We start from the raw sequence: 16,699 nt of genomic DNA, 5'->3' as shown, positions 1-16,699 counted from the left end.
TTTTGTTCTTTCTAATAAAAAGAATGATAAGTCATGTCAGTAGGATTGAATTGCCTATTTATACGACTTTCATATCAGGCAGAGATGTGCTCAGGTTTCTTTCTCATTTAGATTCACATTGCGATTTCACAGTGAGGCCTGCACAAGAGTGTCCCATAGTTGTCACTTCTAATTCAGCCCCAGCTGTGGCAGAAGAGAACACTCTCACTCAGGCAAGAACAATGGCTATGGTGAGGCTCTGAGTTCATTCCCTCTCCAAGAGAAGTCAGGAAATCAAGGTATCCTACAGACCATCTGGTAGTGATTTTGGGAAGCAAAGCAATTGTAGGGAAAGGGACAGTGCTAATTTGCTCTCTAGTAGGAGACAATCCATCAAAGGCCACTGAAGGTGATAAAAGCCTCACTGGGGTTGCTCGCAGAATGACCAGCAGCCATCTGTCTGGCCTGTGTTGAGAGAAAGCTGGCTGACAGCCTACTTGGAGGTGGGTCTGCTGCCTTTGCCAAAAATGGGATCCCCAAACTCAACTATGCCAATGTTGGATGCCTTCATTTTCTCCTACCCCCGAAAACAGCAAGACCAAGTCAAGCTGACTCCTTGTGTGAATGGGCTTCCACACAGCATCTGCACAATGGGATCTCTCTCCCCATTTTTTGATAGTTGCTGAAAGCTTGTTAATGAAGCATCACAAAAGTACTTGTGATGGATCTCAGCTACAATTTCAAAATTCAGCTGAAAACCTTGTTTGGAATAAGGTTTTACAGCATTCCTAATATGCAAGGATATATTTTCTGCTTTTGTTTAAAAGTTTGTTTTAAGAAATGCAAAATTTGTTTGAGGGGCCTTTTTACAGAAGCATACTGCCTGACAAACCCTCATTCAAAAGAAAATGTTAATGAAAAAGACATTGCTGTTTCTTAACCTCTTCCTTTCTTCTTCTATCTCAGTCCTTCTATTTAAGCACATGTGGCTATCCTCCAAACTGCCTTTTACATTATCTCCAACCTGCTCAGATGCCACTGTTAGTTTTCCTACAGCTTTGGCTAAATGTCAATGTTTTACTTATCTGAACAAGTGCATCGTATCAAGAAGCATATGGCTTTGAGAGCCTTGGGTATTATTTTCTCTGATTGTGGCACGCTGAAAATTAGCTGAATACTTTTCTATTATAATGGGAAATCTGCTAGGAACGTTAGGGTTGTGGCAGATCCTTAGAGGACTATACTAGATAATTATGAAGATCTCTTCAAGCCATAAAAACCAGCTGCCTTCTCCACAAACATTGCAATTTTCCTATATACAGTGATCCGGAGGTCAAGTACTGGGCACCTTGTATTCCTTGTTCTGTCAAGCCCCAGGAGACTCTTAGTTAGAGATTTCTGCTATCAGCACCCCAGTAAGGTAGGTGAAATTTTCAGTGCTACATTTGAGTCAAGTTTCTTCAGGGCTGGTCCCACTTAGTATCATCAGATTTAATCACATTTGAGTTTAGAGGGTAGGCTATTAGTTTAGAACGGATAACTTGCAGACATATATAAGCCCTGGTAATTCTTGATTTTTTAAAAAATAAGCATCAAGTACATTGGCCAACTTCTATATTCACTGAGGACCACTCTATTCTTTACAAGGAAGCCTGGGTGCCAGAAGTGTAGACTGCTGCACAGACCACCAGTATGGGTATTTGGGCTCTGTACTAACATTACCATCACTTACCAGGCAGGGCTTCATAATTATGTGCTTAGGAACAGCATTACATAGAAATATGTACATGCAACATACACAATCCACAGGAAATGTGTAATGCTGTGAAGTGTATTTCTATTCCTAACATTTGCGGGGGCAGGGGGATTCAGTGAAAATGGTGTGCAAACTTCTGACTGGACCTTGATTAAAATTTAGGGAGAGCTGATAGGGGCTCTGGAGAGTAGATCCAGCCCACAGGCCATTAGGTGGAGATCATTAAATGTCTATGCCTCCACTAGTCAGGGCCCCTATTAAGATGTCAGGTCACTTAGCATTTAAAAGTCCTGTCTACCATACTCCCCTTCCCCCACAACGTCCCATTCCTCACTGTACTCACGGAGTTCATCAAAGTGTGTTTCAATCCCATCAGGCCCTGGCACAGAGCAGATGAGCCGTGCTTTCAGGAATGTGCTCCATTTATTCACCAGACAGCAGTGGCCTCCATCATCATTCTAAATAAAAGGAAAGCAGTGTTCTGGGATACAAAAAGTGTTATGGGAGCTACAGTGCTTTTGCCTGCAGCCACATCAGTGTTTGTAATGTGCACGGCTAGGATTGGGCTATCAGACACACAACTTTTATTCTGTACACTTCCGTACAGTGGGACACAACAGAAACAGGGCAAAGAGTAATGACCACAAAGGAATGCCCAGTTACTCCAGACTCCCAGCCATTCACATGCTATACCAAAGAGGACAATATAGGAAGGAAGCAGCAGAAACAGTGGCAGTGGAGGAACTCAGAGCAACAATGGCTTCTGCCATTCACAAGAGATGTTGGTGAACTACTATATATTTTGGAAAGTGGTTTGTCTGTCTATCCATTCATTCATTCTCTATACACTGACACTGTTTATTTGTTCTTTATACAGACACATCTCAATATATTATTGCCAAACTTGACACAAGTATTTCTGAGGCAGAGGTGGGGGTCTAATTTGATGCTTGGGTGCCATGTGCCATTTTGAACCAAGATGGTGGACTTAAATGGGACTTCAGGGTGACTGTGTTCATTTTTTACATAGGTTCGGCTGCCTCTTGAGATTTCAAACTTGGCACAAAGGTTACTGAGGTTGTTGTTGATTTTGGAGTGCTGGGTGCCAATTTTGATTCAAGATGGTGGACCAAAACATGACTTTACTCAAGTTTTGGGGGTGAAGGAAGCAAATTCACAAATTACACTATTTAAAAATCACAGTATTTATTGGTTTCTAAAAATTCCTAGACAGTGCCAGGAACTCCTTGTTAATGGTATTATAGAGAAGGGTCCAAATACATGGAATTTATAGTAAACTCTCAACCAAACCTATGTTCATTCATCCTCAAGACCTACCAGGCAAATGCGACCAATGCGGGAGTAGACAACAGGACTCTGTGGGGAATCGGTAGATTTCTCTCGGAAGAAGAAATAGAGCTTGTCATCATTCCTCTCTGCGCTGTCTGGAATGAGCTGTGCATGGACAAACGCTGGGTCTGCAAAAAGTAGTTTAAACAGTAACATGGTCTGAAAGGGTGAACGTTCTTTCCAGACTCCAGCACCCAGAGCTTTTGTGCTATATGTGATTCCTCACCAGCCCATGGAGGAGGTCACCTGGCCATTGTTAGAAGAACCCTAACTGCCTTCAATTTAAAAATGGCAGCTTATACTTGAATCTGGGGGCTAAATAACTCAAATCTTAAAAAGGTTCCTTAGATGTGTACTCAGGTTGATGTATGCAGTAAACTCATGCAGCCACAATAATTCATCCCCATTGGAAGAGGCAGCACCTCATCTCTAGATGCGTGAGTTTTCTTCCTCATGTCTCCCCTCCAATACTGCACTGGCAAAGATTTGAACTTATCTTATTGTTGTAGTGAAAAAAGCATATTGCCAGGTGACGACATTGGCTCAAGCCCCTATCACCTGACAGATGCTCCTAGCACATTACTCTGAAACATGTTGTTTACTTAGCAAAGTGCAGCAATTTGTCTCACACCCTGCACAGCTTTGTCTGAGAGATGTTTGTTTTTATTCAAGAGCAAATTAGTCACTGAAAAGTGATATAGGGTGAGGACTGGCTCCATGCACAGGCTTGGGTCCACCCCTTTGAAGCACACATTTACTTCATAGAGCTCTACACTGACATATTGTGGCTCCTTCAAACAGCTCAAGTGGAGAGAACAGAATGTAGGTATCTGTCCTAACAACCAAAATTCTATAGGTTTTTCTATTATAGTGGGTGCTGAACCCGATACCTAGTCTTCCCCAAAGCTTGGAGAAAGAGAGATTCAAAGAAAACAGAGTTTTCTGTTCTCAGTTGGTCAAAGAATAGAGCAAGTTTTAATAGCATAACGACAGCAAGATTTGCTAGTACAGTGGTACCTTGTTTCTCGAACAGCTTAGTTGTCGAACAAATCAGCTCCCAGATGCTGCAAACCTGGAAGTGTTCCGGTTTTTTGGAAGCTGAATGTCCGACACAGCTTCCACTTGAGTGCAGGAAGCTCCTTTCCATTATTGTTTACCCACAGAGATTTTGCTTTCAAAAGCTGCCATGTAAATTTTTGATGGGACCAACCTCATCCTAAAAGAGAGCTGAAATGTGGGTAGGGTGCAGTGGTATAATGGAGGGAGAACACCCCCTGGTACCTTTTTCAGGGCAGCAGCAACAATGTCATCTGCCAGAGCACCAGGGTAGCTGACAGACCTTCCCTGCTCTGGCAAGTGAATGAGGCAATATGTTTGTGAGGCTTTCAAGTTTGTCTTGTATCACCATAAAGGAAGTCAGAGTATGAGGAAACTAATCAAGCAGATGGCATGTACTTATTTTCTTTTCTTTGATGGAGTCCCTGCTTTCCTGTAAGATTGTCTGCATTTCTGGTAAAGCAAAAGATAGCCTTTCAGCTGGCTGAAGATCTTTTGCTAAAGCTCAATGCATTTAATAAACTGAAACTGTACCATTAGAAGTAATCCTCAGAGTTCAACATAGCTTACCCCCAGGAAATTATGTATAGGACTTTTTGGATTCTCCTTGTGGATGAGCTATAAGGGGTGTCAGGAGCTCCTGAACATTAAAATTCACGACTATGCCACTGGTTGAGTGGAAGAGTGAAAATCTGAACACGTGTAGTATGTGCCATGCAACTGTTACTTCACTGTGAGACTCAGGACTGATGCATCTGACAAAAAAAGGTCTGATCCAGGAAACCTATATAACAACAACTAAGGCTGCAATCCTATACACACCTACCTGGAAGTAAGTCCCAATGAACTCAATGGGACTTATTTCTGAGTAGACATGTTTAGACTTACACTGCAAATTAAGATGCCATAGGCATGTTGTTTTTCCTGCAACAGATTAATACATCTACCGCTCTCAAACAAGTCCTGATTGTTCAGTTCAGGGCTCACATTTTGCTGTACCTTTCCTGATCTGTTATGGAATCCTTTTGTGGTCACACAAAATAGTGTTAGCTGAGGTTGAAAATGAAAATTTACGAATGCACTTAAGACGCAATCAAACAGCTTCTAGGCATTTCATCTCTGTCAACATTTGCTCAACTTGTGCATATATTATTCCATTTTATTTATTTTAAAACGTTAAGTCCCACCTTACAGCTGAAAAGCAAGTCTCAAGGTGGCTTACAAAAACATTAAACTACATAGTTATAAAGATAACTGTAAGAACAAAAGCTGCTTGTTTCTTCAGTCTATGGTGGCTCCTCCTGGCAGGCCAGCAGCTACTGATGTGGTTTATTGTGGCATGCAGACACTGCCACCTTGAATCACGACAAATGAGTCAAATGACCTGCTCAGATCAGAAGACCTGTGGAATGAGTCAGCAAGGAGCACACATGGGCCTAGTGGTTATACAGATTTGTCCTAAATCAGCTCTTTGGCTCTCCTCTCTATCCAATCTTCCCAACTTAATTAACTGGTGTAAATCAGGTAGGGTCCGTGTTTTAAACCAGTAAATGTTCTACAACACTAGGGAAAGGACCACTTCTATAGATTAACACTTTCTTGAAATTCTGTTCAATGCCCCAAATAAAAGCTGTTCTGAATAACTTCAGTCAATGCTTCACACTCTAAGGCTTGTTATGATCCAAACTTCAGAAAAGAATTCTGAATCCGTTGCTGCCTTTGGTACTAAAATTCTTTTACTGGATGTGATGGTGGCTTGTCCTGTATCACAGGCCAAAACTAGGGAAGCAAATCTTCATGTCAGTGTAGAAAAGAAGTTGACATAAAGCTCAGCGAGTTAAGCAGCTGTTTGCTAGACTGCTGCAGGAAACATGGCCATGTGATTGATTAACTAAGCCTTCTTAGTCTACAGTGCTGGAGTCCTGAGCTCTATTCCCTGTATCACCTCATTTGTAATGCAAAATGAGGTAGTTTAAGAGTTCTTTACTTACACAGCTCAGCTTGAAAAGGGTGAATAGGAATTGAAATCACAGGCAGGGAAAATTGCTTTACTATGGCATCCCAAAACTGAGAGGCAGGTAGTGCTTCTCAGCTTTTATGAAATGATACCCTCCCCCAAAAGCGACTAGTTCTTCTGCATCCCCCAATGGCACAGTGATAAATTTTCAAGTGCAGGAGCTCATCATGACAGACTCTGCAGTAACACATCCCACCCCTGAGAGTCCAAAAGTGTGGCTATGTTGATCCATGGATGCTGGTTGTGAAGACCTGCGTTCACATACCTGATTAGCCGTGAAGTTCACTGGGTGACCTTGGGCAAGTCACTCTTCTCAGCCTAGCCTACCACACAATGGGTAGGATTCATCTTTCCATCAGCAGAAGCCCTGTGCAAGGACTTCTGTTTGCATAGTGGAGCTTCCCTCCCCTGCCTCCCCTGCCATTGGCCCTGGGGGAGTCAGGATAACCCTCAGAACAGTGCATGAGGAAGGAAAGGAGGATCCTTCCATCAGGCATGCAGAGATGCTTGCTGTAATGGAAGCTCAACACAGCGCATTGTTGATTTCTTCCCAGGGCCATTATGAGGAGGAAATGAGATAACTCCCATACTTGCCACCACAAGCTCAGTGGAGGAATGCTTGTAGCAGTATTATTATTACTACTACTACTAGTAGTAGTAGTAGTACCCCTCCCATCTGACTGGGTTGCCCCAGCCACTCTGGGCGGCTTCCAGCATATATAAAAACACAGTAAAACATTAAACCTTAATAACACCAAGCAAAATGTAATGCGCAGCCTTTTTATATGGTGCTGAGGTTCATTTTGAACTGTTTGTAACAGGCTGTGGGACAATTATGCTGCTTTCTAACATACGTTTAATGTAAAAAACAGGTGCCCATTTTAAAACAGTGCAGGAAAGGCTCTTGCCAGGTAAATAAATGAATACAGCATGTCCTGCCTTCCAACCCCGCAAGCATGCAGCACTGGCAAATCCCAGTCTTATGGATGACATCCTCTCTCCTACTGGGGAAAATGTACCAGAGAAGTGCTGCCTGCCCCACACTACATGTCCCTCACTCATGTGGAAATCTCACCTGCCCAGCTTCTTTCACATCATCTTATTTCCCAGACAACCAGCTCATACTGTGATGGACAGGCCCTGGGTCTGCCTCCTAGTGACCCAGCAATCAGTGAGAGCTGGTGAGTCCATCAGAAAATCAGGAAAGAGAGTGTGGAGTTTAAGTTAGATGCTGACAGTTTTAGCAGTGAAATAGAGATTTGACTCTCGGTGAAAGAAAAATTAAAAGCCAGTGTGGGCAGTTGCAGATGGTTAACTGTCTGAGAGGGGTTAGCCAGGCAGAGCAAACTGGTCTTGATTCCCTGAGGGGAAGTAAAATCCTAGAAGGGGCTGAGTGGGGTTGCTGATAACCATTTTAAGTGGGAAAAGTCTACCTGAGACTTGGCTGAAAAATAGTGCTAAAAGTTTCTCTGTAAAGAAACATACAGTTTTGTTCCAGAAGTGCCTTATCCTCATCCTCTAGGTGGGGAGTGAGTAGGGCTGCCATACGTCCGGATTTTCCCAGACATTACCAGGATTTCAAATGCTGAATTGACACCCGGGGGGGACCTCTGAAAGGCGGCGGTGTCCTGAATCTTAGGAAAGTCAATTGACAAATCATGTTTTCTTGGCGTTTTTGTAAAAAAACACAAACAAAAAACCTCAACTTTCAGGGTGTCCTGGTTTTTATTTTTTGAAATACGGCAACCACAGGAGTAAGTGGACACTGGGCAGCCTTGACACAAGTGCAACACCATGCTGCTCTACTTAAATATACCGTATTTTTCGCTCTATAACACGCACCCGACCATAACACGCATGTAGTTTTTAGAGAAGGAAAATCCGTAGGCATGCCACCCGTAGGCATTCCCTCCATAACACACACAGACACTTCCCCTTACTTTTTAGGAGGAAAAAAGTGAGTGTTATGGTGCAAAAAATACGGTAAACCCTACTATGAATAGTTAAGTCTAGGCCTCTCCTGTGTAAGAACAGGGGGAGTTTCATCTAGTGACACACCCATATTACCGGTCAAGTTACACCCATATTACTTTCTGTCACACATACACTACTGCTTTCTTACACACATACTACCGCCAAATTCCTGCACGCACATAACGTTGGTGTGCTGAGGTAACACCAACATAAGTTGTCAGGAACACAACTCTATGCATCCATCCAAGAGAAGCTGTGTACCATACTTTGAAAAACTCTGGGCCTGAGCTGTTCATAAGTCTAATGTCAGTAACCTTCATCATTAGTACCAAGCATTCCCTTGCTTTGGGGTGGGGGGGAGCTGTAAGATTTATGTGGCTGCAAGCACACCTGTCTGCCTTAAAAGCTTTTGTAAGGATATCTTGGAAGCTCTGCAATTTGGGGATATGTTGGTATTTTCTCTAGAGCCATCACTGCTAAAGAATTGCCATGGAAGGCAAATGGTCACCCTTATAATCCAGCATTTGCTTTCATAGATAGCTCTGTTCGGGTTACTAAAATGACATCTCCCTAAATTTGATTCCCAACCCCAGTTTACTCAGCTGTTTTTGCTGCTTCACAACAGCTGGAGGTGCAACCAAAAAGGAAGCTGAGACCTTCTCTCATTGGATCCCTTTCCATGATGCATGCTGGAGGAGAGAGGGCAGGAGATTAAATGCCCTGGATCAGTTATCAGAAATGACAAGAGTACAAACCTGCCCTTCACCACCAACTGTGTGTAGAGAAATAATTCCAGGAGCAAAATGCTTTTGAACGCACAAAAGGGGACATATACCAGAGCCAAGGAATTAAGCAAAAAGAGAAACTAGTCAAATACCAACACACTCCTGAAATGACCAGATGTCTTAACTTAGCACATATATTTTCTTTATGGAAAGAAAATTATAGAAGACAATGACTTCTTCAGTGATGTGCTCTACAAAGCCCAAATGAAGTAGGAACACTTGCAGATTCTGTATTTCGTGTTCCACATAGATGGAGCATTTCATATCTATTAAGGCTGGCAAGGCATGAACAGGGCAGGAGAGCCCTATTCCTGGTGTCCTGGGAGCTAGACAGAAAGTACGGACAAGTGACAGTGCAAGGACAAGGCAACAGCAAAATCAAGTATCAAGGACCGAAAACAAGGGAGTACAGAAGGGTATGATAGGTGTCATGGGGACACTGTAACAGCAAAGGAGACTCGAAGGGCACCAGGATGAGAAAGGGGGTCCAGAGAGCTAAATTAAGATTCCATCATCCACAACAAAGCGCACTGAGATGGCTATATATGGACAGATAAAAGAAACCAATTGTAGGCAGCTGGTATGACTTGGCATGAAGCCCTCAGGAAGCCAGACTTGAGAAGTCACCATGGAACAGTGTGCACTCACAGAAGGAACTTGAAGACAAAGGGGAGGGGGGTTGTTGGTTAACGCTCCTGCTAGTATAATGTTTTCTGCTAGTATAATGGAATTTGCTGCCAAGGAGTGTGGTGGAGTCTCCTTCTTTGGAGGTCTTTAAGCAGAGGCTTGACAACCATATGTCAGGAGTGCTCTGATGGGGTTTCCTGCTTGGCAGGGGGTTGGACTCGATGGCCCTTGTGGTCTCTTCCAACTCTATGATTCTATGATTCTATGATTCTATCATTCTTTTCTAAAGCCTCTTTTTATTCACATTTTCTTTCTTACAATAATATTCTGAAACAGAGAGAGGAAAGAAGAGAGGGAAACTCTGTGCTCCAAGTCACAATTCCCACCATGTAGCATGGACACTGGACACAAAGATCATGAATGCAGCCTTGCTTTTTGTCCTCTGCACTTCAAACTCTGCAGTCTGCCCCCCTTTCACTCACCATTTAGCCAACGGGAGTTGTATTGGTCAGTCCTCATAGCAGTCTGCTTGCCCATGGTGCGGAAGATGGCAGCATCAGTGCCCATGAAGTCAATGTAGACACCAGCATAGAGTTCTTCATCTGTGGGCAACAGAGGGTAGGGGGAAGAAAATTAATTGAGAGTTTTGTTGAGGCAGGATTCCCAACCACTCACCCCACTAGTTCTGTGAAAGAGAGGGATGGGGGGGGAATATATGAAATGCCTGGAATGGTTTACTTCTTAAATGATACCTACAGAAACAGGGAAGCTACTCACTGGCACTTTGAACAATGATGTGAAGACAAGTACCTCAACCTTCTTCTTTTCCCACCTCCATCCACCCCCCCAAAAAAGTTGTGCACCAGGAGTTTGTACATCTCCATGTGAGAAAAGAATGCAAAGTTCTGTTTTGGGCATGGATGGCACAGACAGTATTGCCAGACTATGAAACTGGAACCATTGTCTCAGATCCTCAACGTTCATTCATTTGCTCTGAACTCTTAAATGGGTAGGAAAAAGAGAAACTCGCCTCCTTCTGTAGTCCTTTCATTCTCAAACTCAATAAGAAAGCTCTGATTAGAGTTTTCTCTCTTCCTCTCCCTCTCTCACACACAACCTCTGAACACAGTGTTCAGAGGAGGGAGAATTTAACCAAGACCTTTTTCTTGTCTAAACTGCAGCCACTTCTACTATTTGCCTGATAGGGGAAAATAGTATACAGGCAGCCATATATTTTCCCCCCTCAGCTTTGAGGGGAAATGTGATTTAGACTGGGAAATCCGTGTGTGTGTGGGGGGGGAATTAATCCCTCTCCCAGTGCCACTGCCTCATTCCATTCAAGGGCCCCCGCAGCTGCTTTAAAAAAAACCACCACCACCCAAAACCCAAGAAACTTCAAGAGAGCCAATCACAGATTTCCTGCATCTCATCTAGTTTGACCCTAGGTATATCAACTGCCCTTCACACCTAATATAGTTTAAATAGTTTAGGGTTACCCTGTTCTGTGCTCTTTTCCCCATCTTCTCCCTTGCAAAGACATGCAGCCTTTCCATGTCATACCACTCTGGTGGCATCACCAACAATTCTTACAAACTTAGAAGTTAGAGGAAAAGAAGTTCCCTGCCCCTAACTCAGATGCTTTAGGTGCTAATACTCAGGAGAATTCAGAAATTTGTAATTAAAACATGAAATAAAGAGTAAAGGGGGACTGTATCTCCTAATTCTTGTCCATGCACAATAATTATTGTATCGAGTAACACTGGATAAGAGATGTGGGGAAAGGAAAAGAGCGAAGCACCTGCACTTCCTGGTCTCCTGACTTCATTCAGGTCATGCCTGAAGCTGCTGTCAGCATGGAACGGCTATATATTTAAGGATGAATTAATTAAATGCTAGAATTTTTGGGGGTGGTGGTATGGTGATTCTATTTGGTAGTAAGTGTGAGATCAAACTTGGAATCTGCGTGAATTGTTCTTGGAGAGTGGGAATGAAAAGAAACGACAAGGGGAAAGCAAGGTCTCTGTAGAAGGGGCCTTTTCTTGTTGCTCTGACCTTTCATTGATAGAAGAAACCTCATAATGATCAAAGGCAGGGGAGAAAAGGATCAAGATTATTAGTCATGCACAACATATTAACTGTTAGGTGCCCTTCCATAGTTTCCCTACCGCTGCACTGAATCTCTTATACAGAAATTAGTAAGGCTTACAGAAATGAACCTAAGTTCATTAGCAAAGCTGCTAATCAGGTCCAGCACTCAGTCAGGAACCCACTGGTACAAGGGCACAATTCCTGCCTGTCTCAGGCCAGTGCTGCAGCTGCTTTCAGATTAATTAAGAAGTTTTGGGCTTGTCGTGTAAATGGATACTAATGCTTGGACAAGATCAGAGGCAGCCAGCCCATATCAAGGAGTTAGGGGATTTGCAGGAAGAAAGAACTTTGGCCAGCACTGGAACTGACTCTTAGGGGAGAGTGGTGCAGCTGTTGTGCCAGTAGTAGGCCCAGGGTCAGCAGGACAATGATACCACTCCTCATTATCTCCCTGCTGTGAAGTTTTGTAATCCCAGCCCTCCACATAGGGGAAAGCCCTGTGGAGCTTGAGCCACCATTTGAACTGGAGATGGAGGGGCCCTGCGGGAGATGGTATGGCCACACAGGACAAAGTTCAGAGGATGTCCATGATTGAAATCAACCTGGGGTTGAGTGAAAAAAGGTGGGTCTATGTGGTGAGGGAAGGATATAGGAATCCAAGAAGATGAGAACATTCAAAGATATATTTATATACAGATATTAAAGGGCAAGAGTAAAATACAGTGGTACCTCGGGTTAAGTACTTAATTCGATCCAGAGGTCCGTTCTTAACCTGAAACTGTTCTTAACCTGAAGCACCACTTTAATTAATGGGGCCTCCTGCTGCTGCTGCGCGATTTCTGTTCTCATCCTGAAGCAAAGTTCTGAGGTACTATTTCTGGGTAAGCGGGGTCTGTAACCTGAAGCGTATGTAACCTGAAGCGTATGTAACCTGCGGTACCACTGTATACATTGGTAACTCTAGCATGACCAATGGAAAGGACCAGGTTTCTCAAGGGAAGAGAGGGGTCTGCATGAAATTTGCAGCTGGCTTAAGTCAGAATATAGCTGACTATATGTGAATATAGCTGGCCACTCAGGCATTGTGTTGTTTTGGAATGCTAGGGCAGTGGGAGGAATAATCATGTCTGATGGATAAGTGGAAACGATTGGACCATAACAAAGTGACATAAATGTCATCTGTGAAATTTTGCCAAGGAACCTCTCAGAACTTTGCTATTCGCCAAAGCCCTATTCCTCCTCTTCTCCCACCAGATGGGACACTGCAGTTTAGTGAACAGTATGTCCTTTCTCTTCTTTATCAGCATCCGAGAGGCCATGATCTTTCCCCATTAACTCAGATGACATTTCCAGCTAACTCATCCATGCCCAAGGATGGCCAAAACCATTTCCTGACACAGAGCTGCTGTTGCGTTGCATGCTTATAAGTAGCATAGCCCCCCTCCCCCTTATCAATCCTGATATCGTTTTAGAACTCATAAAGAGGGAAATTTCTCAACAGAGGCTGGATGACCATCTGTCATGGATGTTTTAGTTGAGATTCCTGCATTCCTGCATTGGACTAGATTGGGGGTCCCTTCCAACTCTACAATTGTATGCCTATAGAATGACTGATGTTGCACAACCATGGAACTCACTTATTAATGCTGATACGGTGTCCACCTTTGGGTCATACGAGCATTTTCCTTTTCCTGACTCAAGCTTCTCTGGTTCCAGGTAGAATATGTAATCCTGGAAAGTAAGGCAACAGGTAGATCAATGATTTGCTTTACCACACACTATTACCTTAGGCCTTCACAACTCTCTTTAATCAGAGAGCATCTAAAAGTACATGGAATACAAGATGCTGAATACGTGAATCACACTGTCCAAACCGCATCTCTCTGGAGTGGAATTTTCGTCCAACAAGGTTATAAGCAGTGGAATGTAAGAAATCCTGGCATGTAATATGTCTACCCCATGGAAGCTGCTTTAAATCATTTTTCAATGGTGGCTGACTCACTGGTTAGTTCATTACCTCACCATGCAAAGCTATTTTTTCCATGCCACTACAGACTTTATTTTGTTCAGAGACCCTGTGGAGGCATGGAGAAAAATCACCACCAAACACGTAGAAAGCTGGTGCAAACATCACCCTAGCAACTGCAGTACTGTATACATGCTACTCTTACAAGTTTTATATCAATTTCAAGTCAACCCTAAGAAATGTGGCAGCAGAGCCACTCTCTAAAGCTACTGCATTGACCGATTTACAGGAACATTCACTTTCTAACTCTTTTGCACACCTCCCAAATATGTGTCCCATTTTAAAGTTGCAGAAGTAACAGTTCTCCTCCTAAAGAAACCTGTTCTGTAAATGAAAAAAACCAAAACACATTAATATAAAAATAGTGTATCCCACCATCTTTATCCGCATGGTGCTACTTTACAAACCCATTCCTAAAATTCATACTTCTGGACTTCTCCATCTCAAGAAACACTGGACGTAACATTCTAGCCAAAGATTCAACGTTTTCCCTGCAATGTTTGCACACAACATTACATTTTCAGACTTTTTCCACTGGGTATGACCACTGGGTGAAGTGAAACAACTGTGTGCTGTAATGTGTGAACACTACAGGTAAGTGTCTAGTTACCACATATTATTACTAAGTAGTACCTAGACACTGATGAACTTCAGATTGCCTTCAGTCACCCTGTGCTACAACCTCTTCTGAGTATGAAACAACAATAAATCACGGATGTCACATTTCCCCCCACGCCCTAGAGGACAACCAACAGCTACAAGCAGAGCAGATAGGATGCAGGCCTTAAATATTGCTGAGAAGTGCAGAGTGAGTGAATGCCATTTGAATCCCTCCTATCATGAAACTAATGGCTCATTACTCCAGTGACTCACAAGCGGTACACTGGGATCCACTTCTGGCCTTATAAGAGGGTTGCTAGGATGCTGGCAATGCTTGTAGGTGCCAATGCGGCAGAAGGAGCAGTGGAGAAGAGACTGCCAAGCCAGGGTGGTAGAATCAACATTTGGGAAAGAAATCCCACAAGTGGATCTTTTTAATGAAATGTTTGGAAATCACTGCTTTAGTGGGCTGGAAGCCATTTAGAAATTAAAGAAAAATGCCGTGAAAAGGTTTAAGAGGTTTCCCCCCACAAAATACCTCTTGTGGTTTGATAAAAACATTAAACCTAATCTGCCAGTGTTAAGCACTATTGAATAGTGCCAGATTACCAAACAGGCGGAGAGTAGGCACTGACCTCTGGGCCTCATGCATTTTAGAGGCCCTGCAACAACGGATGAAAATAATATTGATTTGATCTGGAAGAAAATTACAATCAAGTTTTCTTAGTTCAATATTATCCCATTAGAGTGCATGCACAAGGGGGAAGGACAAGATTTCAACTGCCTAGGGGCCTCCACAGGGTTTAATATGGCACTGCTTTTAATTCCCATTTATTTTGATGGGAGTGGCTTAGGTTGCAGAACTTGACATACCTACTTGAGAGTAGGACCCTGCTTCCAGACAGGAGTTTAATATGAAAACAGGTCATTGAGCTATTGCAAACAAGATTGTTGGCAACAGGTGGTATATATCAGATTTCCTCTAGAAAGGGTCTATGCAGATTAATTTGGAGTGAGGAGGATGTGGGCTAACATTTTGATGCTGACAATGTTATGTGAATGTGGCAATCAATCAATCAATCAATCAGTCAATAATCCCACAATAAACATCCAACTGAAAGTACCCTCAGTTGGACCTACTTCTGAGTAGACAAACATTGGCATGGACTGTTAAATAGCTTCTGTTAAATGAGATGTAAATTTTAGCTGGAACAGACTTATTTTTATATTATTGATTTATTGGGAAGTATACATATGTGTTCATATAATTTTACCCAAAATGTTTTTATTAAAATGTCACAAAAATGACTTCAGCATGTTTTTAAAGAAAACAAAAGCCTGTTACAATATTTTATTATATCTGTATTGGCCATGAAAAATATTTACTACTGATACTGTCCCTTGTTTTTCTAAGCTAAACGTCTTCCTTTGTTGAATAGGGTCCAATTGGCTATTGTGCAGCTACTGTTCTAGAATTGTGGCTATTTATTAACAGATCATTCCTACAAAAATGTAAGTGAGAACTTTTCAGGGCGCCCCCCCCCCCATCCAGCGAATGGAAAGCAGAGCAGTTTAAAGGCTTTGTGTTTTAAGAATGGGGTGGTGTAAGGACTGAATAGATAAGGAGTGTGAGATACACGGTTCAAATATTTTTAACTCAGACTATTATTGAGTTCATTCTTTTGACAGCATTCACCCTATTGATCTTTGGTAAATGGTGCTGATGCTGTCTTCAAGATGGATTGGATTGGACAGAATAAACCCCTTTCTGTAGTTCATCTTTCACCTGAGGAATGGCTAAAGTCAGCTACTTTTAGCAGAATGGGCTGAGTCAGCAGCATAAGGAACTAGAGTTGGGATGAGTGAATGAGATAAAAGAACAGACATGAATATGAGCATAGGGAATTTGTGGTCCCAGCATACAGCTTCGTGGGGGCCAGAAATACCAGCTAATGCCAGCACAGACACATATCCAAAGAGTTCTCACTAGATAGAGACACTTGAATAATGCCAGGTTTTTGTAAGAAAGTGCAGGGGTCTAACTGGCTTGGGACCAGGGTCCCAAAATAACCCCCTCCCTCCACATATGCCTACCCAGCCTCTACGTCCTTAGCCAGGGCTCAGTTCTAGTCAACTGAGGTGCAGCAGGTAGCTGTGGAGGAAAGGGCATTGATGTGGTGGTGCATCAAACCTGAGGACATTTTAATGCCACACAAGTACCCTCTTATTTTGCAATTCCTTTCAATTTGTCTCAGCTCTAAATTTATTTTTTATTTTCACCAAATGATTTGATGATGCATATATCTTACAGTTAATAAGTGCTTTCCCCACTATGCATTTAGGTGGGCATTATGAGCTTCCTGTGTTTGTATCTGGAACCTGACCTGAGCTAGCTTTGTCTGGATCTCTGTCTCTGATTCATAATTTGAGACTCCTGGTTA

At 42.8% G+C, this 16,699-nt stretch overlaps 1 protein-coding gene across 7 annotated transcripts in view; it reads right to left on the bottom strand.

Annotated features, from left to right (window-relative positions):
- SEMA3F (semaphorin 3F) overlaps positions 1-16,699 on the bottom strand; it is a 124,964-nt gene that overhangs the window by 14,301 nt on the left and 93,964 nt on the right. For all 7 annotated transcript variants that reach the window (XM_083488691.1, XM_083488697.1, XM_083488693.1 and 4 more), the window contains 4 exons: positions 13,270-13,363; positions 10,027-10,146; positions 3,074-3,213; positions 2,079-2,193 (listed from right to left, as the gene is read on the bottom strand). In XM_083488691.1, coding sequence (XP_083344817.1) covers positions 2,079-2,193; positions 3,074-3,213; positions 10,027-10,146; positions 13,270-13,363 — 469 coding nt within the window. The remainder of the gene's footprint in view (positions 1-2,078; positions 2,194-3,073; positions 3,214-10,026; positions 10,147-13,269; positions 13,364-16,699) is intronic.

Source organism: Podarcis liolepis, assembly GCF_965112155.1.
Source record: "Podarcis liolepis genome assembly, chromosome: 2".
Taxonomy (NCBI): domain Eukaryota; kingdom Metazoa; phylum Chordata; class Lepidosauria; order Squamata; family Lacertidae; genus Podarcis; species Podarcis liolepis.
Note: the sequence above shows the minus strand (reverse complement) of the source record. Positions and strands in the feature narration are given on the sequence as shown.